The sequence below is a fragment of the Doryrhamphus excisus genome, linkage group LG13 (assembly GCF_037039965.1).
Source record: "Doryrhamphus excisus strain RoL-2023G ecotype Guam linkage group LG13, RoL_Dexc_Guam_v1.1, whole genome shotgun sequence".
NCBI classification, from domain to species: Eukaryota; Metazoa; Chordata; class Actinopteri; order Syngnathiformes; family Syngnathidae; genus Doryrhamphus; species Doryrhamphus excisus.
This window is the reverse complement of record NC_136369.1, coordinates 10,982,833-11,005,352: the sequence shown is the minus strand read 5'-3', so window position 1 is coordinate 11,005,352 and position 22,520 is coordinate 10,982,833. Positions and strand designations below refer to the sequence as shown.

Here is a 22,520-nt window from a genome sequence, read left to right as displayed (position 1 = left end):
TGGTATAACATGTTCCACCCTGGGTCTTATAGCCATGAATCAAAGGATGCAATATGCTAACTGGTTATTATTTAAATTATTGTTTCAGGGAAAAAAATGCATTTCACATTTTATTTGTATGAACTTTGTTTCTCATAATATTCTGTAATTTTACTGTTTCAACTCTGCTACCAAAGTTATTATTTTTCCTCATAGTATTACAAGTTTATTCTTTTAAGATTGCAACTTTTTTCTTGTTAAAAAATACTATTTCTCTAAATATTTTTTGTACTTATTTTCATAAAATTACAACTGTTTTTTTCCCTCTTTCATTCATTTTTTTAAAACATTTTTGAACGGTGGTATTCAACTTTTTTCTTGTAAACTTTCTTCTTGTATTATGACTTTATTCCAATAATATTTTAATTTATTATTTATTTATTATTATTAAATTTTCTAAAAATGACAACTTTATTTTATTTTCTTGGTGTCTAATAATAATTCAATATTTCAACTGTATGCTATGGAAGTTATTAATTTATTTTACTATTACAAGTTTATTCTTGTAAAATTGAGATTTTATTTCTTCTTGCAAAAATACCTTTTTCTGTAAATATTTTGACTTTATTCTCAAAATTACAGCAGTTATGTTTCTATTTCTGCTGTTTTTAACTTCTCAATTACAGTATTTTATAACTTTGTTCTTGTGACTTTGTTCCCATAATATTTGGACTTTATTCTCATATTTAACTTTTCCCCCTACCTAATTTTTATAAAAATGACAACTTAATTTATTTTTTTTTGTTTTTCATAATATTTTTTGATGTGTTACAGAAATACAAATATTTTTTGACTATATTCTCAGAAAATTATTATTTTTTTAAATTTGCAACTACAATATGTCAACATTCTTCTTGTAAATAACATTATGCCCATAAATTTGGACATTATTGTGACATTAATTCTTGATATCTGTGTTGGACCCGCTCAAAAAATAAACAAATGCTTGTTCTTCTTAAAAATGTGGAAATGCTGAGGAACAAGCATTCAGCCCACTAGTTTGCTTTAAAAATGTATTTTTGGTTTTAATATGACATGACTGTGCAAATGTAGATATTTATACTGTCAAAAATTATTTTTCCACATTAAAGCATGTCATCATTTGAAGCTAACTGCAATCTAATGCTGGGCAACGTCCACTAGGTGGCACATTTAAATAGTATTTGGGGGTTGCTTTGAGACAAACCTATATATTAACCAGCAGCTTTTTTTTTGACACCGTTATATTTCAAAAATCACATTAAACACTGAAGTATATTACTACTGTTTCCTACTGCCAGAAGGTACAGCAGTCTGCCACAAGATGGCAGTGGTGTACAGTCCAAAAAGCAGGAATAAACGTACTTTTTCCACCCAGCATCACATACAATTTAAATAAGTATGTGGTGTGCCACTTGGATGAAAAAATAAATTGCTAAAACCAATCCAATGTATGTTAAGCTATCTGAATAAACCACCAACAGCTTAGCTTTACTTAATAATAAACACTATCTCATTAATAATGACTTGACAGCGGCACCTTGGTTAGCGTCTTTTTCTGTTAACAATGCAATATGCAACTCAGCCAATATGCAATATGTCCTGACACAGGAAGTAGTGTTAATGCATGTATTGGTAGACCGGATGATGAGTGTAAATGTTGGATTTATGCTAATGTTGGATGTGATTGGATTGTGCAAGTAAACATATGGTACTGCATCGCCTTCACTTCACCTCATTTCCTGACAGAGAACGTGATGAACCCGTTTTCTTTCTTTGCTTGCGTGTGTGATGCTATTCGCCTCACCCTGCAGCTCCTTGTTCCGGAACCCTGAGAAAGTCCAGGTTGGCTTGTGGCCTGACGCTGCCACGATCCCTTTGCTGGTTGAAGTTGTTGGGAAGGTGAGGGCGCATGTTGTCGCCATGCTGCTGATACATAGAGGGCCTCTGACTGGCCATGTGATTGGTGTTCTTCAGCCCGCCATTTTGATGAGCAACTATGAGGCAGGCAGGTGTGCAAAGAAAACGATGAGAATTTATTGTTCTGTGTTCTAGAGGATACTGTAATGTGTGAGTGTTGCACCTGGAGGTCCTGGTGCGGCCCGCGCTGGCGTGTTTTGGTGAGTTCTTGGCCGACTTTGGGTGACACCAGCCCTTGAAGGTCCTGAGAAAGTTGATGAGAGTTAGTCGGGTGCATTTCTGACGCCATTAGCCTCCGTGTTTCTACTCACGTGTGTTCCTAGGAAGTCCTGGTCCGATGCTGACCTGCAGACTTTTACTGGAAGGCTTGAGCACAGCCAAGTCTCCCTGACCCTGGACAAAGGTGACCTGTCGGGAACCAGCTCCCCCACTCAGGATGCCCCAGTTCTCCTTCTTCAGCTTTATGGACAGTCTAGGATCCAAATGGACACTTTTCATTCTATACCACTGAGCCTTGACATCGCCATGATAGATCACGTAACATCTCCATGATAAATCACGTAACATCTCCAGAAGACATTTGAACACATTTAATACAACTTTTGTATTTCCTTACGTGTTACTAAACTTGAGTGGTAGCTTCCTTTGAGTTTTCTCCTCAAACCTTCGAGCCAGCAAGCTAATGAACTCTGTCTTGAAGACACACTCCAGCAAGCTGTCATACTCCTGCTCATGAAGGATCATGAAATCATCCTGCAGGGTGCTGAAATACACAAAAGTCAACACTAATATATATATATATATATATAGGGCATTTTATGATAGTCTAAGGCAGGGATCTTCATAGTGCGGCCTGGGGGCCATTCTCCGTCCCGTTTAATTGACCCATGGCATCATCTAAAAATTTAATTTAAGAAATACATTTTAAAAAAGCAAAACATTGAAAAAATCGACAGTAATTCTACAATAAAAAGCCCAAAATATTGAGAAAGAGCTAACAAAAATCATATTATAAAAAATAAATATAATAAAAAATAATTAAAACGTATATTGGAAAGCAGGAAATGAACAAATGTAACTGTTGCTGAAAAGTACCAGATGGAGGGGTAGGATTTAATAAGCTTTGCTTCTTCCTACTCCTTTTGGACATGTGGAACTGTGAACTGATTATGTGATGCTTCTTAATTGCAATCTGATGCATGTTCAAATGAAATAAAACCATTACCATTATAAGAATAACATTGAGGAAAAACATAATTTTAGAAGCGTAATGTTAAAATAAATGTTATGAGAATAATATAAAATATTGTGGGAATAAAATAAACATGTATAAGAAGAAAGTTGGAAATACTCAACAACACAACAACAGAACTATGACAACAATATAATAAAAGTTGTATTCTAACAAGAAAAAATATATATTTTTACGAGAATCACGTAATATTATACGTAAAAATGAAGTTATTTTAGTAGCACAGAGTTCATATATTATATACGTATATATTTTTTAAGTTGTAATATTATGAAAAACAAACAAAACTAAATAAAATAAATTTGTCAGGAAAAAAAACTCCTAATATCCTAAAAAAGTGCATGAAGATGATTTAAGAAATAATTGGAAAATAAAATGGGGAAAAAAAAGCAAATTTCTTACTATTAGTACTTTTTCACCTACATCTGGTATGTTTCCCCTCCCAATAGAACACAAACTAGTGAAATAAAGGTTGCTAAGGGGGAAACTAACCTTAACTGCATGTAAATCAAAACTGGGTCTTGGGTTCTAAAAGGTGGCAGGGGAATATGAATTCTTCCTGCCACCCATTAAGTCCATCAAAATGATAGAACAAAAAAAAAAACAGTTAAAAAAAGAGTGGAAATCAGTGGACCAGTGGAAGGCCAAAACACACAATCCCACACAGCACAGTTTATTCTCTCTAAATACCAAGAGAGTCAACTGACAACAAAAATAGTTCAATTTTTTGGATGTACAAAGTTATAGTTATTCATGTAAGATTATAAGTGATTAATATCACTAACAATTGATTAATATGAGCCATCATACTTTATATGTCCAAATATATTTGTATACATAGTAGCATGGTGTATGTATGGTGACTTGTTTATACCTGAGAGACACTGCCAAGATTCTCTCCACGTTAATCTGCCGCTTCAGCACCTCAGTCACCTGACCTTTCTCTGGTCCCTGTTTGATCTTTTCTCTTCCTATCAGGTACACCGACTTAGGGGTCAGGATCAAGTCCCTCTTGATTGACTGAGAAATCAAACATAATAAGATGAACGATTCAGACAGACAGAACCGATTCCACACGTTTTTCTGGAAGAAGTAGCGAGATGGAACCAACCTTGAAGCGACGGTCGTATTTAGTGACTTTGTCTGCAAAGTCGATCTTCTCTCTCTTGGCCAGAAACTGTCTGAGCTCAGGCCTGTCGTCCATGCCCAGGTAGTCTCCTACAAAGTTTCGGTTTAGGCTATGTCGCCGCCTCTCCTTGTGATTCAGCAAAAGGTCAGAAGCTGCACACAAAGACACACTGTGAGCAAGAGAAGAGACACCACAAAAGATCATCTCACTCACCTTCCTCACGCATCTGCACATACTTCTTGCGGGCTACGTATTTCCTCCAGGCTTTCTGGATGGTTCTGGCATAGCCATCAAACTTACGCTCCCTGGTCTCCTCCAGCAGAAACAGCTTGGAACACAAAGACAAACCAATAATTTGATAAAGGCGGCGTGCACCCAACAAACCCAAAGTAGACTAAAAGACATTAACTGAATAGATACCTGATATTGTCGGGGGTTATGTTCCAAGAACCACAGTGAATGGCCATGAAAAACACTACAAATTCCTATTTTCACAAAAAAACGATTTGCCGCTCACAGTTGGCACAATTTAAATTGAGTTTTACACATTAAAAAGCAGTTCCACGCATACTTTATACTAGATTGATCATTAACTGATAGATCTTGCTCCAAGTCCAACTCAGACGCTGATAGTCAAGTGGTTCTAGTTTCCATTTCCATTTTGAGTACCAACATAATACTACACAAAGACAAGCAACAGACTGAAGCTTGAAGGAGATTTCCGTATTTCCGATTTCTATTTTAGTTTAATACCCCTGGTATAGGTTACTTGGCTTATTTCTCATAAATTCTGCCTAGCAACAAATGGACATACAAATGTGCTTTGGAAGAGAAGAATCCAATTATGTTAATAATTACACCAAACTGTATCATTGGTGGTACTAGTTGTAGTTGTGCTCCACAACAGATTCCCTGTAATTGAATAGAAATAAAATGTTCTTTTTGCTGAAATATTATGCTTTAACTTTCTTCATACGGGACAGTTATGGGCCACATATTGTAAGGGAACCCTGTGTTGGAAAGCTGAGGTAGCCAAAGAGAAATATTCTGGGGTGGTACTTGGTGCGAATGGTTTGGGATATTATTCCAGTATAAAGACAAAATGATAAACAACAGTTTTCTTACTACAACGGCAGTATAAGCTAGTCACATCATCAAGAAAGATTAGTTAGTCATTTCCTGATGGATCTCAACAACATGCAATCACATTCTGTGGCCGCTACAGTTGGCAGACTAAACATCCTGCCCACCAACCCCGGCCCTGCCACTACACCTCATACCACAATAACAACACAAAGTTCAGTACTTTTCATCACTTGGCTAATTAAAGTGACAAATCCAAGAACAAACAATAGGTGTCACTGTGTTGATATTATACCAGAATTAGGGCGAAAAGATTTCGGGAATAAAGTCCTAAACTTAGGAGGAAAAAAGTAGCAATACATGTCGCAGCTCTTCAGGAAGGAAGGAAATGTTACAAAACATACCAAATGTAAAACGGCGTCTTAGTCTTATTGTTCATTTTAATTGAGAATTTGGCCATGGTATGACTGATTGAATTATTGTATGAACAACAGCTGTCTCCAGATGGTCTGTCACCACTCTGGCTTAGCGTGACTTCACGACCATCTGGCTCGGAGCATTAAAGAATCATCACTTGTTCCATCCAATAGAAAAGCACCTCAGCCTGAAAACTAATTAGCCTCTGTCTTATCTCACAGAGAGGCTGTCAGCTTGCTACCGTGATATTTGCCTTTCATAAGCACACCTCAGCGACATGGACTTTGAGCCTTCGGGGGCAGGGGGGGCAGGGGGGGCTGTCTAGGAGCGAATAGAGTAACATTCAGGATCAGCTGCGAGGATGAATTAAGACTATGTTGCCTGTGCATTCATTTCTACACATCCGTGTGTGTGTGATGTATACAAAAGTCAACAAGACACAAGCGCCGCTTTCATAGAACCCATAAAAAACGGTGAGGGTGGAAAAAGACGATGTTGTGTCAACTGTGCAACCACACTGTGTACTTTGTTGAGTCAATGCTGACGTTCTGCAAGGGGTCGGGTGGCGTCTCCTCCCCTATTAAATTTGGGATACTGATGCCCTTATACAGTCTTTTATTATATTCACTCGTAATTCTACACCACTATAATGCATGTGTAACATTAGATTCCATTTACATGGCTGTGGAGGGAATTCAATTGGATATTGCAGTTAGATGTTGAACATTATGTTGCAGCACTTATGATGAAGAAAAATGCATCGGTACTGATAGAGAAGCAGAATTCCCCGAGAGACAAATAAGAAAAGATGATGCTACAAGACCAAACCTACCGACTCGGGGGCTTTCACAAACACTTTGGTACGACCCAGCTGGAACTGGTCCTGGTCCATGTTGACGGAGCGCATGAGGTGAAGGACGCCTTGTTTCTCATCTCCTTGCCATGTTGGCCACGACTCTTTAGTCAGGATAGCGTATCTGAGGACAAAAGATCAGTAGATTACATTCACTGAAAGAACATCCAAGACACCATCAAAACACGTCAAGGTCCAGCTTTGGGCAAGTTAATAGTTCTCATGGGCAAGTTAATAGTTCTCATGCACTAGTTCAAAGTATAAACATGAATAGATCGCCTTCACAGTTCACCATTTAAATTTTGAATTAGCTCAAAGATCAGTTCATTTTCTTCCTTTCATAGTGTTGTTTCATGCAATTAAATACATTTGTAAACACGGCGCTACGTATCCCGAAGTCCTGGGAGCACTTCGGAGCGTGACCAGTCACAGCACAGTGGGCGTACCTAGACGGGAGTCGTGGGTGGAGGAAATTAAACAGACCGTTTGGGTTGACAGCAGGAAGTCAATTGAAATACTGCAGAAAGAGGTGCAGATACTGAAAGATCTAGAAAAGCTTTCTGTGGTAGTTGTCATGTGTAGCTGCCCTATAGTCCACAACTCGATACAATGTACAGAAATTGAGCATAATAGGTCCCCTTTTAAGAATTGCTTTATTTTTACGCTAGTGTGCGCAATACTTTGTGGGTAATGCAGTGCGTCGCCCGCTAGTAAAATAACTGCAGCAGGAGTGCAAATATCTGTGGCAAATAAGTGGACTTAAACAGTGGCATTGACTCTCACATAACCTGAACAAATTTACACTCAAGTTCAGTTCAACGTTCTTAGTGTGTTTCTCCAAAATATCCATTATGCATCCCAGTCACGGACGTAAACAACCAAAATAGATGCACTCCCTGCTGATTGGCCCTTAGTTCTGCTTGCTTGATATGAAAATCAAGGTATACACAGAGGTAGTGTTACCTGTTGAGGAACTTCCTGAAGACTCTGCGGTAGGCGTAGCCTGCACGCCTTACCCTGATGTTCTCCTTGAGGCCCAGATACTCCACCTGATGCTTCACACTGTACACATAGCGGCACATATATCCATGCTGTGTATTATATACTGAGATATTAGGAAACTATGAAAAAAAAGATTTTCCAGTCCAGTCGGTTTCCAAAGCTCACTACAAACTCACAGTATACCTTACATGATTAATTCCACAAGAAGATTATTGTCATTGTAAACATATTTTTTCCCCAACATGTGGGACAAATACTACTTTGTACATTTAGACTTCCTGTAAAAACAGCGGTTCCGGTGCTAATTAGCTTGGCAGACTTCAGCGGACTCACAACAGGAAGTCTGCACAGACTTTGAACAATAGAAAAGAACTCTGCATTGGAACGAGAAGTACCTAAGTAAGCCCTGTTAGTGGGGAAACTGAACCAAAGTGATAAAGAATGGGAATGTCCCACAGAGTAAGACAGTCTTTATATTGAAGAGTGAAAAGTTGACAGAATTACCGGCTCACTTACCGGCCTTCTTCCCAGTCTCTGGGCTTCTTGGTTTCATTAGGTTTGATACAGCGGATGTAATGTGGAGTGCATTTCATCAAAGTGCTCACCAGGTCATTGGCTTGTTTCTGGATGGTAAAATACAAACAGAAACCAAGAGTTTGATTCATGTAATGAACAGACACCGATATTGACATTGAGAGCCAATACACAACTAGCAAGCAAAATTCATCCACTGAGCGTGAGGAGACACACTTCCTATGAAAACACACCTTTATTTTACTGCCTGCAGTGGTGGGCCGACCCTTCTTTTCGGCATTGAGGTTTTCGGGGAACAGAGCTCTGAAGAAGGCTCTGTTGGAGGACAAAGGAGCGTAATCCATGGGATCCCATGCAAAAATGCTGTTAATGATTCAACAACCAAAGGCCTTCAGCGAAAAAGTCAACCATTTGCATTCCAAATCTACTCAGCAAGGTCATAGTAGTTGTAGATGGCTGAACTAAGAAATGACTCTCAAATCCTCCCTGTGGAAAGCGTACACATAACTGACGGATTGTACTTTGAGGGAATGGCTGATGTGATTTGACTTTTGCAATGCAGAACTAAATAGCCCTTTTTTGGGGCATGGCACCATAGCATAAGAGGTTCTACCACATTGCTCCATATATGGCAAAAGAGGAGGGCTGTGATTATGTTATGTTTACGCTTTCCCAGGCACAGGACAGGAGGCAGAACTGGAGGTAGCAGAGATGAGGATGCTGAGGTTCTCATTGGGAGTGACCAGGATGGACAGGATCAGTAACAAATACATCAGAGGGACATTACATGTTATAGGCTTTGGAGATAAAAGTCAGAGAGGCCAGACTGAGATGGTTGGGACATGTCCAGAGGAGAGATAGTGAATATATCGGTAGAAGGATGCTGCGTTTAGAGCTGCCAGGTAGGAGGCAAAGAGGAACACCAAAGAGGAGGTTTATGGATGTAGTGAAGGGAAGACATGAGGGTAGTTGGTGTGAGAGAGACAGATGCGGAAGACAGGATTGGATGGAGATTGATTTGCTGTGGCGACCCCTGAAGGGAAAAGCCAAACGAGAAAGAAGAAGAAGATGGAGGGCTGTGATTTGATGATTGATAATCAACAAGAGTATAACTGTGACAAATATACTGACAAATATACTCGGGAAAAAGCCGAAAGAAACAAACAAAGGGTGACCTGAAACACGCTGTTATTATATCGTTGTTTCTAGTGTTGGAATTATTTTCCCATCTTGTTCTGTGTGTAGATATAGATTTGTGTGTGGATCTACAAGCTGTGTGGCCAGAGAACAAAGGCCCTGTAGGTTGTGTGTGTACTAATAACATCCAGCTGACACACAATAACGGTCATTTCTTTCTTCTCTTCAACCTGCTGTGCTCAGGAATGAGGCGGCTCCCTTCCTTCTCGAACTTCCTTTACGATGGACATGCATTTTGTTGCATTATTCTAGATGGCTATGAGGAATGCAGAATGTATTTTCAATTGCATGTCTGCATGGTGTGAGGCGAGAGGCGAGAGGTTACGCAGACAAAACGATTTGCATTGATGGCCCCTTTGACACAAGGAAAATACAGAGGAACCAGATGGGTCCCTTCAATGCTGCCCCCACAGGGAGCCTGCACACTCTGAAGGCCAGACTGGGGCTGCATATCTGGATTGCAGCCAGACGTGATTCAAGGTTAAAGGGCACCACATTATCCCACCCTGCACACTGCTCTTCTATCCCACCCACCGTTGGATGCACTGTAAGGTCTGGTTCAAGTCCAAGTACATGCATCTCAATATTAGCCTTGACACTGATGATGAAACTTGTTCCAAGAGTTTTGAAAATTCAGATTTTTCAGATATGTTGTTATTTGGACAAGTGGTTAGCATGTAGGCCGCACAGTCAGGAGATTGGGAAGACCTGGGTTTGATTCTCCGCTTGGGCATCTTTGCATGTTTTCTCCAGGCACTCCCGGTTTCTTGCACATTCCAAAAACATGCATGTTAGGTTAATTGTCCATAGATATGAATGTGAGTGTGAATGCGATTGGCTGGCTTTGCTGAGCCGTCCTCCGTTAGCTAGCTCACTAGAATTATCTGGCTAGTTTCTTGATCGTTTTTGGAGTCCAAATGTGACTTTTTGCCGCAGTGCCATTTTATTTTTCAAACAATCAAAGCAACACGGTTAGTTTGGAGTTTCTTTTTGTCCCACGGGGAAGTGGATATTACATCCATCACATACAAACTAACTTTTTCAAGTGTATTGTTGTCATTAATAATGATATCTTGTCCTCCGAACACTATTTGTGTGTTGTTGTTTAATGAACAGAATTATTCCCAATATATCCCATTATATTGAGTTTGTGGCGGCCCTGGCCAATAGCTCTTATCATAAACAAATTGAAAAATGTGCACATAATCTTTGTGATCTGTATCGGTGTCAGCCGATCAAACTCATGGATGATCTGTATCGGAAGAGTCTTATTTCATGTCAAGGGAGCTCCAATTATGCTAAAAAACATATTTATAAGGTTGTAAACATTTTTTATGTACTAGCTACAAAAAAAATAATATTTATAAATAAGGAAACCAATCATTGCTACAAAAATGCAAGGTAAACTGGCAAATGAACAAGAGTAGACTAGAAGTTAAGAGACAAATCCTTACCAATCCTGGTAACAAAATGAATATGAAAACCTGCTGGAGTATGACGTCAGTGAAATAGGAGTCACTCACATTTGACTGCCCTGCATTAGCTCAATGAGGTCAGTGAAAAGGACGTCTCGGTTCCTTTCACAGAATCCATCTGCGTCGTAGGACACCTGGAAAGGAGGACAGGGCCATTATGAAGTAGGACAAGGTTAAGCTGTTAAAAAGCACAGCCTGATGAAAATACCACATGTGGACTCTTATTAACACGCAAAATAAGTAGATTGTATTTTATAGGGGTAGGATCAATTTCAGGTACGGAGGGGGGGAAAAAAAACTTGACACCTCCCAGGTGTTGTGTCAAATTCAAAGAAAACTATAAATCCCTCCACCTTTGTAGCCTGAGAATTGAGTCTTTATAGGACAGCTCATTAAGCCTGCAGCATATGTGCCAAGCTGAGGCCACCAAACATCTGGAGGACAGGGACTGCCTGCCTGTCTGGGCCCAAAAAGAAAGGTAAATATTAAAACCAGAAGGAGAAATGTGTGTCATGTTGTTACTTAACAGGCAGGCTGAACTTATGTACACAAAAAGGCGGAGTACTCCAGACGCCGAAGTCGTATTTATGGCAGCTCATACAGGGCGGGAGCAGCAGCAATTCCCATACAGACACCACAAAAATAACATTTTAATAACCTTCTGTGTGCACACAATGTTGTACCGCTAATGTATGCACAAGATGGGGAAACACAATTACTGTTTATGATACTTTGGACTGTTTTTATACTGCCCGAGTTAAAAAAAAAAGTGAAGTGTATTATTGTGGTTGCAGTTTGAAGTGGTGTACAATAGGGATGGGAAATATTTATGTATTCTAAACATTGAACAATTCCGACCTAAACAGGTTGAAATGGCGATAAATGCCGGTGAAAGTTGGCTGAATCTTCGCTTACAGAAGATTCTAGTGCCGGATGTCTCATTCTTTCATTCATTCATTTTCCACCGCTTTTCCTCACGAGGGTCGCGGGGGTGCTGGAGCCTATCCCAGCTGTCTTCGGGCGTGAGGCGGGGTACACCCTGGACTGGTCGCCAGCCAATCACAGGGCACATATAGACAAACAACCATTCACACTCACATTCATACCTATGGACAATTTGGAGTTGCCAATTAACCATCATGTGGGAGGAAACCGGAGACACAGTCCAATAGACTGTACCTAATGAAGTGTCCAGCTGGTGTAATTTTTGTAGCAAAAGACGAACCAACCTTGCCAGCGTAGTGGTGGATGATAAAGCCTTGATTCCAGCTGTTGAAGTGCTCATGAGTGTTGATCTGGACCCGCAGTTTCTGCAGCATGGTCTGGTCAGCCCCCTCGCCGACTGCGTGCATGGTGGCACACACGTCGTCCAGGATACTCATGATGCCAGGAGGATTCTGGGAAGACGTGGGGTGGAATAGTGATTTGTGACACTCTCAGGCAGATGTTCGACTACTGCCAAGGACTACTTTCATAGCTGTTTGGTTAGTTCACCTAAACAAAACCAATGACGAGCTCCAGCCCTAAAAAATACCATTACAGGCTAATGATTAATGGCCTCCAAAGTCTCAATGTTTTATTATGATCTGACCATAATGAAGTGCTGTAGAACTGGAGCAATGTGGATCTCATTGGTCACACACTGTCTGTCCTGTTTGAGGAGTCTGTCCCACACTAAACACTAGTGTCTTGTTAAAAGCAACAGCTGAAGAATAAGGCGCTGATATGGATATATTAGCCTCCTCTCAAATCTCCACATCTCAGTGGGACTTTTTGGATACTTTTTTGGTGCTAAAATTAAACATAAAGCCAAAATAAAAGTCATTAAATTCAGAATTAAATGAATTTTGAAATCTAAATCTAGTCTAATCTGACAACTAAAAATTATTTAACGAGCCCGCCCACCACCACCTCTTTTGATGCGTGACTGACAGATTTATGTTGCATTCCATGGCACTTTTCACCTCGGTTAAGCCTAGGTCAATATGAGCTCCTGCAGCCAATCTACATGCAAAGAAAAGCGTGTGTGGCATGCTGATTTTCAAGCCGCAGATCGACCACAGAGGTTCTTTGTCATTTCATACAACCTCATGTTTTTTTTCCAAGTTGTAAGACTTCAAATTTCATACGTCTTTACGCGTCGTCCGTATGGCAAGTGTGTGTCTTTGGTATGTTTTGCTGGTGTCAAGATTTGGGAAACATGTCATTTTTTCATGTGTCACACTTGCACTATCCATCCATCCATCCATTTTCTATGCTGCTTATCCTCACGAGGGTCGCGGGGGTATGCTGGAGCCTATCCCAGCTGTCTTTGGGTGAGAGGCGGGGTACACATTGGACTGCTCGCCAACCAATCACAGGGCACATATAGACAAACAACCATTCACACTCACATTCATACCTATGGACAATTTGGATAATAATAATACATAATTAGACCATGGAAGTATATAAATTGATCATGAATGACGTCATTTGGAAAATGTTTTAGTTTACAATATATTTCAAAATGTAACAACTTAACACACCGATATGTTATAAATGACTTAAGTGTGTGTTAAGTAAAATGTTAACACAAATATACAGTATTTGTACTCTCGCGTTGGCTGCATATGATTTATAATTTACTTTGCTTTCGATGAGGTCGCAGACAATCTTATTATTGAAGTACTCAATGGGAGTCCACTTGATACCCTCCTGAACGTACTCCTCCTACAAATACACAAAGAAAATAGAAATCATCTTAATGAGGTTGGAAAACACACCAAAGAAATATGAATAATGTAAAAGAACGTCACCTGTTCTGCCTTTAAAGTCAACTCAATGAATATTTGCTGTAGTTTTTCATTCACAAAGTTGATGCAGAACTGCTCAAAGCCATTTTTCTAAAAAGGTGGGACACAATATGGTTAATAAAAAGGCAGCTGAGGACGGATATCCTCTGAGATCAGTGGGCTTTGTTTTTAGTGGAAGCTATAAGCTATCAGAGGAAGGGCCGCATTGTGTCATTCACATCACAATGGACCTTCGGCCGAGCCTTCTGTGTGCCGCTCCTCTGCATCTTCCTGCATGATGACCTTTTCTGACAAAACCTGTTGCTTTTATTCATGTGCAGACTCTTAAGTTGTATGAGGAATTCAAAGTAGTGCAACAACAATCCCGTGATGCAAACAAACACATAATCAGATTAGACGTGCATGTTGGTGTCTGCAATTTCAATCAGGAGATGAGACGCAATCCGCATTGATGAGAACTTAAGTCTTATCCTGCGTGTTTAATCCCTTTAAATGTTCAATGTTAAGAATTGTTCATTTAATATTCACTCAGGGCTTGTCAAACACTTACTTGGAATATCTCAAAACCGTAAATGTCCAAGACGCCGATGTTCAACTCCTGTTGTTCCTTCACCATGGCTTTGTTGATGGACTGAGAACAAAAGTCAAATCAATGTAAGCTTTGTTTCAGACATACAGTAAGTTTAGTCACATGATCATTAGGATTAATGTATACCATACCTCTACCAAATAGTCAAAAACACGAGAGTGCAGTGCTTTGGATAGAGCATCCCTCGTGTAACACGCCTGCTCCACATTCAAGGTCACATCAATGGACTCATGGGTACTTCCCCATTTGCTGTCCATCTTCCGACTGGTCAGTTTCTCCTTTAGACGGTTCTGGTCGATTCCCAGCAAAAAGGCAGGGAACGCTAAAACTGTAAAAGAAACATAACATGTATTCATTTGTTTTGTGCCTTTTGGCCAAAGCCAGGGTACGCCACCATCAACCTCCTGGATGTGAGGCAGATGTGTTAACCACCATATGAAATGGAAACTGCAAGGAGACCAAAAGTGCAAATACAAGTACATGGTAGCCTTTGTCTCCATTCTGTACTGCAAACCAGAATAGTGATGATGTCAGCGTTTGCAAAGTTGGCAAACAGTGGCATTTTTGATGATTATGCAACCGAACGAATACAAGTCATGAAAAATGACTGCTGAATACAAGCTGCTAAAAAAAGTGTGAGCACATAGCAGATCATTTGCCCCGACTTGGCGTTGATGCTGTCCCCTGAGAGCCCCTCCCTGCCTTATTAACGTGACTCACTTCCCCTAAAAGGAAATGGCCCTCAGGTCGGCACATTGACTGTGTCTGGGAATGCGTCAGTCCACAGCAGTAGTTCTCTTTTTGGGATTGTGGGGTGGGGAACAGAGTCTACAGACTAGCTTGGAGCATGTGCAAAAGTCATCTTTTTGTGTTGTGTGCTGCTGATTGTATCAAGGGAGCTAATTGGACAGTGGCACAAGACTGAAAATCAAAGAGAAAAGTAGTCACGTCACGTACACTCTTCACTCTCCACAGCAGCGTAGTTGCCAGCTTCCTTGAAGCTGATGTTGCCGACGTGCAGGACTCCGGCCACAATCTGAAGCACCATGGAACGGTCCGCTTCGGAGATGCCGATCACTTTCATGGCATGCTGAGCACACACAGAGGAAACAATCACCTTTTACTGGTGGATACACTTAAGTATCCAAGAAAGCCTTAAAACTAAAAAAGCACTGGGGGGAAAAATGTTTACCATGGTCTCCTGGAAGTCATTTTTGTCATTAATGTCTTCCACTTTGTAGGACCCGGACTGGTTGAGGTAAGTGTAATAATCCAAAGTTGTGATTCCCAGGCTACTCTTCTGCTCGCCGCTGGCTCCTTCAATCAGCTGCACACACAACATCATTCTTATACAACTTTACATCTGCATTCACTTCTCTTAGATGCTCCTCTTTGCATGGGAAATACCAAATATACAGTATAAATAAATATATAGAACACTATTTTCTTATATTTGGGATTTTTGTTTTGGCTTAATCAACCTTGTTTTGTGTCCTTGGAACTGGTGCACTTGACTATCTTGAAAAGGACTATCCCAAAAGTCCCAGTAGTTGGAAGGATACATATATCCATAATGCCTAGTGGTTAGCATGTTGGCCACACAGTAAGATCTAGGCTCGAATCTCCATTGGGCATCTGTGTGTGCGGTTTACATGATGCCCCCCTACATGTGTGGGTTTTCTCCGAGTACTCCGCTTTCCTCCCATATACCAAAAAACATGTTAGGTTAATTGTGAGTGTCTATATGTGCCTGCGATTGACTAGCGACCAGTCCATGGTATACCCCGCCTCTCGCCCAAAGTCAACCATTACAAGTTGTATCCTAATACAATAGCGTACATCAAGTTGAGCATGGCCTGATTTCCCCTCTCAGACCTTGTTGGTGAGCCAATTGTTTCCTCATTGTGCAAGTCCAGTTCCAAAATAGCCCCCACCTGATAGAATATATGGAAACTCCTCTCGCCAGGATTCCTCGTGACGACACGTGACTTCTCCAGAAGGAAGTTGGAGATTTTCCCTCCGTCTGGTTCTCCACCATTGCTGAACTGGATCTCAAAGTATTTCCCCTGATGGATGACAGAGAGAGACCATTTCATCAGTGGGGTGGGATGCATGGAGTTTACAGACAGGAGCTGTGGGCTGGGATGTGCTGCTGCTTGTCTGTAAAGTGCGATGCGTGTGTGTGTGTGTGTGCTTCTATATGAACCTTTTACTGGGGTTTTTTTGCCTTTCTCACCAGACAGCCAAGTAATGTAATATCTTTTCCAGTCGCTTTAAAAGTGAGTGTGCTCGTACTGATGGAGAACAGAGACATGATTTATCCAAAGACGCTACCTCAAAAGTCGGCTGTTGGAGCCAAAATAAATATCGTACCATTTCTCCATAACTGGACCTCGGTTACCCAACTATTGTGTTGCAATTGAACTATGAACTAAATCACACCAGATTGTAAAATGGGCTTGAGGTTTATAGTTTTGTGCAAAAAGGACTTTCCAGTAATACTAATAGTCTAGTTTATTTTAAACATGCACACAAGATACATGAATGTACCTTTCATGTTTATAATCATTTTTTTAGCTATTTTTACTTTTTAAAAGTGTAATAGATTTTATACATTAATGTACCTTTCATGTTTATAATCATTTTTTAGCTATTTTGACTTTTTAAAAGTATAATAGATTTTATAGATAGCTTTTATAGTAAATAGGGCTGTCAATCAATTAAAATATTCATTGTGATGAATCATATTTAATCCATAGTTAATGCTGAATTAATCACATTTAATGGCAGATAGAAATATTTTTTTTATCTATTGGAAGTCGAGGAAATTTCTATGTGGTAAACGATTCGATGTGCAACTACGATAATTACATCAAATTCTATGTAAAAGGATATCAATTTCGTAACTATGGACAATTATTTAAAACAATACAGTCAGCAGCATATTTTTTGTATTACTATTTTTGTTTATTATTAGCTCTTAAACTCGCTCACAAACATTCATCAAATAAAAATGTGAGTGAGTGAGACCTCTGACACCGACATACACATGTTTTTGTTCATTTGTGTCAGCTCAACATAAGATTTATTTTTGATACCGGTTGATGTTGAAAATCTTCCCCTTGCTAGTTTGATGCTAAATCGCTAACACTGGACTTCAGCCACGGTCATCACATTTACAGCACGTCAATGGCAGCTGGAACTCCAATTTAGCTGGCAGTTCAATGTAAAAGAGAATGTAAAAATGTGAAAAACACTGGTTAGTTGGGCCACTCTTATGCCAAGGTAGCACTGAATATGACAATAAAAACTATACCTGCACTGCTCCAGTCTCTGGCCAGGCCATGTCATCCGTGATAAGTCAAACATAGTAACAGTAGTGGTCTTGCTACAAGAGCCATCTGCCAGGACTTTGAAGCTAACTTTATCAATCAAAATCTTTTCTTTCTCCCCTTCTGCTCACTATTTGTTTCAGTTTGTGGCTACAGAGTTACAGTACTTCAAACTACAGTGTGGGCCGAGTTAAGGAGTAAGATATGATGGTAAAGTAAAACAAATTTTGCTGAATAAGATGATGTGAGATTTTGTGAAGTCTTCTTACAAATCTACTGGAATTGTTGTTCCTCACAGTCTTGGCGTTGCCAAAGGCCTCGAGCAGTGGGTTGGACTGCAGGATGATGTCTTTGACGTGCTGTGAGGACAAACAGAGAGACATGCACGGTGAGCGACATCTCACACAACTCAGCAGAGCTCATCTGGTCAATACAGCACATTCTTCACACCCTCACTTGTGAGTGTTACTCTGGAACTTTCCTTTCAAACGTTATTGTACAAACACACACAAAACTGGAGGACGTCTTGAGATTGAAAGGACAGACTTGTACTAATACTAATACTTTAGAATCTTTTTAAACAACCCTGTCCCAAAGATTAACACAGTTAGATTACACTAACTTCATCACAAACAGAAGTACAATTGCTTTTGCTACTTCTTAGGAATCTTTTGTTCTAAACAAAAAAGGTGTAGGTGTTTTATTTACTGTTTACCGTATCACATTTCCCCTCTGTGTTGAATTAATTGGCGGGTTAAATTGTGGCTAACCCCCTCAATGGAAACACAAGTCACATCACAATTACTGTCCCAAATTGGACTGAAGTGAACTTGACTGCTTCGTGGAAACATGGCTCTGTAATCCATTGTGCAGCTTTGTGGCATAACGCAACATCTCAATCTGAAACCCGAAAGACACTTCTTTTATGGAAAAAAAAGTATTAAATATACAACGCTTACCCGGAGGCATTTAGATCTTTATCAAGTGGAGAGAATGGATAGGACATCTTATGTGGAGATGTGACAGATGTCTAAAGAGGGTGGATTATACATGGTGGGCCAAACGTGGGGTTACAGTTACTTCATTGTCTGTTTCACCTTAACAATCATGTTTCCATTCTTTTTCTATGCCGCTTATCCTCATTAGGGTCGCGGATGTTTTAGATATAAATGATCAAACAGAAGTCTGAACCCTTATGTAAATGTAATAGAGCAGATATTATTTTATTTTTCTTACATGAAGACAGTAACTTTTGAATCGTCATTTAAAATGGTGTACGTGGAAAAAATGTTCATATTCATTAGAATTTTTCCCCATTTTTTGCTGCCGTTTTTTTTAGATTTTCCAAATATTTCAATTTCCTTCTCAAATAATCTCTGTACATTTTCTTCTCCTAATATTATGACTTAATTCCCATAATATTGTAACTTTATTCTTGTAATATTGCAACTTTTTCCACACCATAATAAAAAATAACTAGTTAGTTTTGTTTGTTTCTCATATTATGATGTTATTTTTTTCTTTAAGATGTAAACTATGCCGCAATGCTACATTTTCTCATAATATTATAAGATATTATATATTTCTAATAATATTACAACTAAAAACATGTTAAAACTCACATTTAAGTAAAAAAAAACCAAAAAAAACCACATGACAAATATGTGCTAACGGTGACCAAGCATTAGCATCAATGTGATATATAAAATGAGGTTTACCAAGGTACACCTGCACCTGTTACATACTGTATATCTTCCCCTTGATGAAAAAAAGGTCTTGCCTGCACCCTGGGTCCACCTCCTGACACTCTGGAGATGTATCCCATAATGTATTTGGCTGCCACGGTCTTACCGGCTCCACTCTCACCACTAAAAAGAAAAAGACAAAAGAACATTAGATGTGTGTCCTATTTTATTATTCATGTTAATTTCATGTACTGGGAATTAATGACAGTTCAAAATTGATAGAAAGCTCCATTGTTGGATTCTATTTTTAAGCAGTGCTAAATGCACTGCTTCTCTTTTTGTCCTGGCCCAGCTTGTGCTTGTTTGCCTAGTTCAGGATTTTTTGTGGTTTTGGATATTTAGTTCCTGTTTTGTGCTGGGGAACATTTCCCTATTGCACTAAACTCTCAGTGATAATTGTAAATGATCTTCATGTTTTACTAGATAAAGTCACTCAACATTAAGAGTCTCGGATTTCCTAACAAATTCCCCAAAATTGTATAACGCTTTTCCACCTCCAAGATATTCAGAGCGCTTTGACACTGTTAGCACATTTATCTAATGATGATGCAGCATCAGGAGCAACTGGGGTTCAGTATCTTGGCCAAGGATACTTCCACACGATCACGGGAGAACAGAGGATCACTGATATCACCACTACTGAGCCATACCACAGCAAAACAACTTGCTTTTTCTTTGGATTTTTTGCAACTATCACTTGCTATGAAAGTTAAATCGCTTTAGCATTTTTGGGTGTTGGGCTGCACAAAATTGCATCTCGATTCACACTAAGACTGAATCTAATTCGTAAATATCAACAATTTTCTAATATGGTAGGAGCTGGATCACAAAAAAAATGCTGCAATGTTTTGACAAGGATTCGCGCTGCACTGTGTGTGAGTTAGCATGACGGTTGAACTTTGCTCTGACTCCGGTAGTCCCCTGTTGAGCGCTGGCCAGTGAGGCGTGCTGGCTATAATTCATCAACTTGTGGCAGAAGCGATCGCAGTGACTGACTTGTCATTATTATGTGCATGAATGTATTGCCAATTGCCATGTTTTTTTCACTCTATAGATTATTTTGTCTATTCATTTGTACAAAAAGTCCTCGTCAGTTGCCCTTCCTGGACCTCCAATTAAGAATGTTAGAAAAAGCAAAACAAGACAATGACGAGTGTGATAATGATAAGATGGCTTGAGCATCTATCTGGTCAGGATGCCTATGACGAGTAGGGTGGGACACGTCCGACCGGTAGAATGCCTCGGAATCCACCTAAGTCACCAGGGAGAGGGAAGTCTGGGCTTCCCTGCTGAGGCTTCTGCCCTTGCAACTCAACCTTGGATAAGTAGTGGAAGATGGATGGATGGATGGTTTCTTAAAAGTACACAGCCCTAAACATGGAGTGTGTGCGTGTGTGTGTGTGTAAAAAAATGTCCCAGAGGAAAATGTGATTCACATATTTTGCAGAATCATGCAACACTACTTCAGTGATGGTTCTTTTAAATGTCTGTATATTCTATCAAGGTCATAAAACAGTTTGACCCTGGAATAGATTATTACTCTTTATGGACGCCCTACGGAAAAAGGTTCAAAATCCCAAAATTGGGAGGTCAAACTGATGTCCTGCAATGCATTGTGCTTGGCTTGAGAGGTTTGGCTGTATAACTGTATGTTTATCCGTGACACCAAAACGCATGCTGTATCCTGTACTTATAGGTTATCACATGGTTTGTCTGTTATCAGGCCAGGTATCATGCCCCCAAGTGTCAGTATCTGGCACCTGATACCAGACAAACCATGTGATGATCTTATTATCACATACTATTTAATCATGAGCTTATTATCACGTACTATTTAATCAAAAGACCATTTTGTTTCCAGAAAACTTTCAGTTTATTACATGTATTATATCTAAACAGTGTAAACACAAAAATATTTCAACAATAATATTTTATCAACAGTCTTATCTTATCAATGTCAGCAAAACAAACGCTGTGTGTTCACGCTTGTGCGCTGTTCTCTGATTGGTTGTTTCACGGGCACGATACCAGAGCAGCGTGCTCTGATTGGACAGCTACGGGGGCTGATACTGGACTTAAACTCTATATTTTATCAGCATCACTGCCCTGGGCTTTGACACAGTATCATTTCGGCCTTTTCCCGTATCATTCATGGACGGTTTCTAGGATACAGGGCCAATTAATACTGTAGTATGTGATAATGAATGTTATCCATCATTCACAATCTTTATGTGCAACATGAACACATTATTTTTTCACTTTTCTGTGCGTTCTACCAAAGAAAATAAGTTAATATGAGCTAGCTAACAAGTCATTGGGAGGTACTCATTTTGGCACTCGAGCCCTAACAAAAAAGTATTACATGTTATCATCAAATTCCTTGTTCTTGCATGATCACAGCATGTGAGCCGTAGTCAAATAAAGTGCCTCCCAATGATGTGCATTGTTAGCTAGCTCATATTAACTTAACATATTGTGGATGATAGGCAAAATTTTCCTTTCAAGAAAATACATAAGAAATTTGTGGGACGGGCGACTGCATGTTAATCCTGTTGAGACACACTTCGCATTCATCTCTTATTCCCACAACCTACACGCTACTTTCCCTCCTTGACTTTCAGGTCATACTTATTTGGACGCATGTGGCTTGGCAGAGAAGGACTGCTGTTTTTTCTCCTGCGCCTTAAAGTAGAGCTGGCTCGGTAAATGCTGTGTGAGAAACACAGCTGCAGCCTGTTAGCGGTGGCCAGAGGAAGTCATGGGAGCCACTCTTCTATTAACCCTCCCCCCATAGTCCAGAACCTCCACAGTTTGGCCAGGGCCTCCACACTACACGCTGTTAAGTGCTCATGCAACAACAAGACGTGATGCATGTCAGAATACGTTTTTTGTGTCTGCCTTCTATTTTTAAGCACGAGTGTCAGCGCTGTGGGGTCAATTGCAGAGATTTATCAACTCAGAAGCAGACATACGTTAACTATTAACTTCCATTAATCATTACTGACATCAACTCGGAAGAAGAACGTCAGCAATTTGCTTCCTCGTAGAAGTGTGTGGTCTTGCAAAGATATTGATAATAATGGAATAGAGCAATTCACGCAGCAGTCGAGGAGTCTTGGATAAATCTTGCATCATTTGAAATCGGCACAATTTACAGTTTAAATAGAGCATGTTAAATG

At 39.7% G+C, this 22,520-nt stretch overlaps 1 protein-coding gene across 1 annotated transcript in view; it reads right to left on the bottom strand.

Annotated features, from left to right (window-relative positions):
* Nucleotides 1-22,520, bottom strand: part of myo1ea (myosin IEa) — a 42,151-nt gene that overhangs the window by 1,343 nt on the left and 18,288 nt on the right. Inside the window, exons 5-26 of the mRNA XM_058088478.2 lie at nt 19,377-19,464; nt 17,866-17,955; nt 16,199-16,330; nt 15,457-15,591; nt 15,222-15,354; nt 14,396-14,592; nt 14,226-14,306; nt 13,679-13,765; nt 13,509-13,592; nt 12,110-12,277; nt 10,929-11,014; nt 8,442-8,523; nt 8,191-8,297; nt 7,636-7,734; nt 6,652-6,796; nt 4,533-4,647; nt 4,302-4,471; nt 4,065-4,210; nt 2,555-2,701; nt 2,250-2,410; nt 2,102-2,182; nt 1,826-2,015 (exon numbers count right to left, since the gene is read on the bottom strand). Of these exons, the coding sequence (XP_057944461.2) occupies nt 1,826-2,015; nt 2,102-2,182; nt 2,250-2,410; nt 2,555-2,701; nt 4,065-4,210; nt 4,302-4,471; nt 4,533-4,647; nt 6,652-6,796; nt 7,636-7,734; nt 8,191-8,297; nt 8,442-8,523; nt 10,929-11,014; nt 12,110-12,277; nt 13,509-13,592; nt 13,679-13,765; nt 14,226-14,306; nt 14,396-14,592; nt 15,222-15,354; nt 15,457-15,591; nt 16,199-16,330; nt 17,866-17,955; nt 19,377-19,464 (2,724 nt within the window). The remainder of the gene's footprint in view (nt 1-1,825; nt 2,016-2,101; nt 2,183-2,249; nt 2,411-2,554; nt 2,702-4,064; nt 4,211-4,301; nt 4,472-4,532; nt 4,648-6,651; nt 6,797-7,635; nt 7,735-8,190; nt 8,298-8,441; nt 8,524-10,928; nt 11,015-12,109; nt 12,278-13,508; nt 13,593-13,678; nt 13,766-14,225; nt 14,307-14,395; nt 14,593-15,221; nt 15,355-15,456; nt 15,592-16,198; nt 16,331-17,865; nt 17,956-19,376; nt 19,465-22,520) is intronic.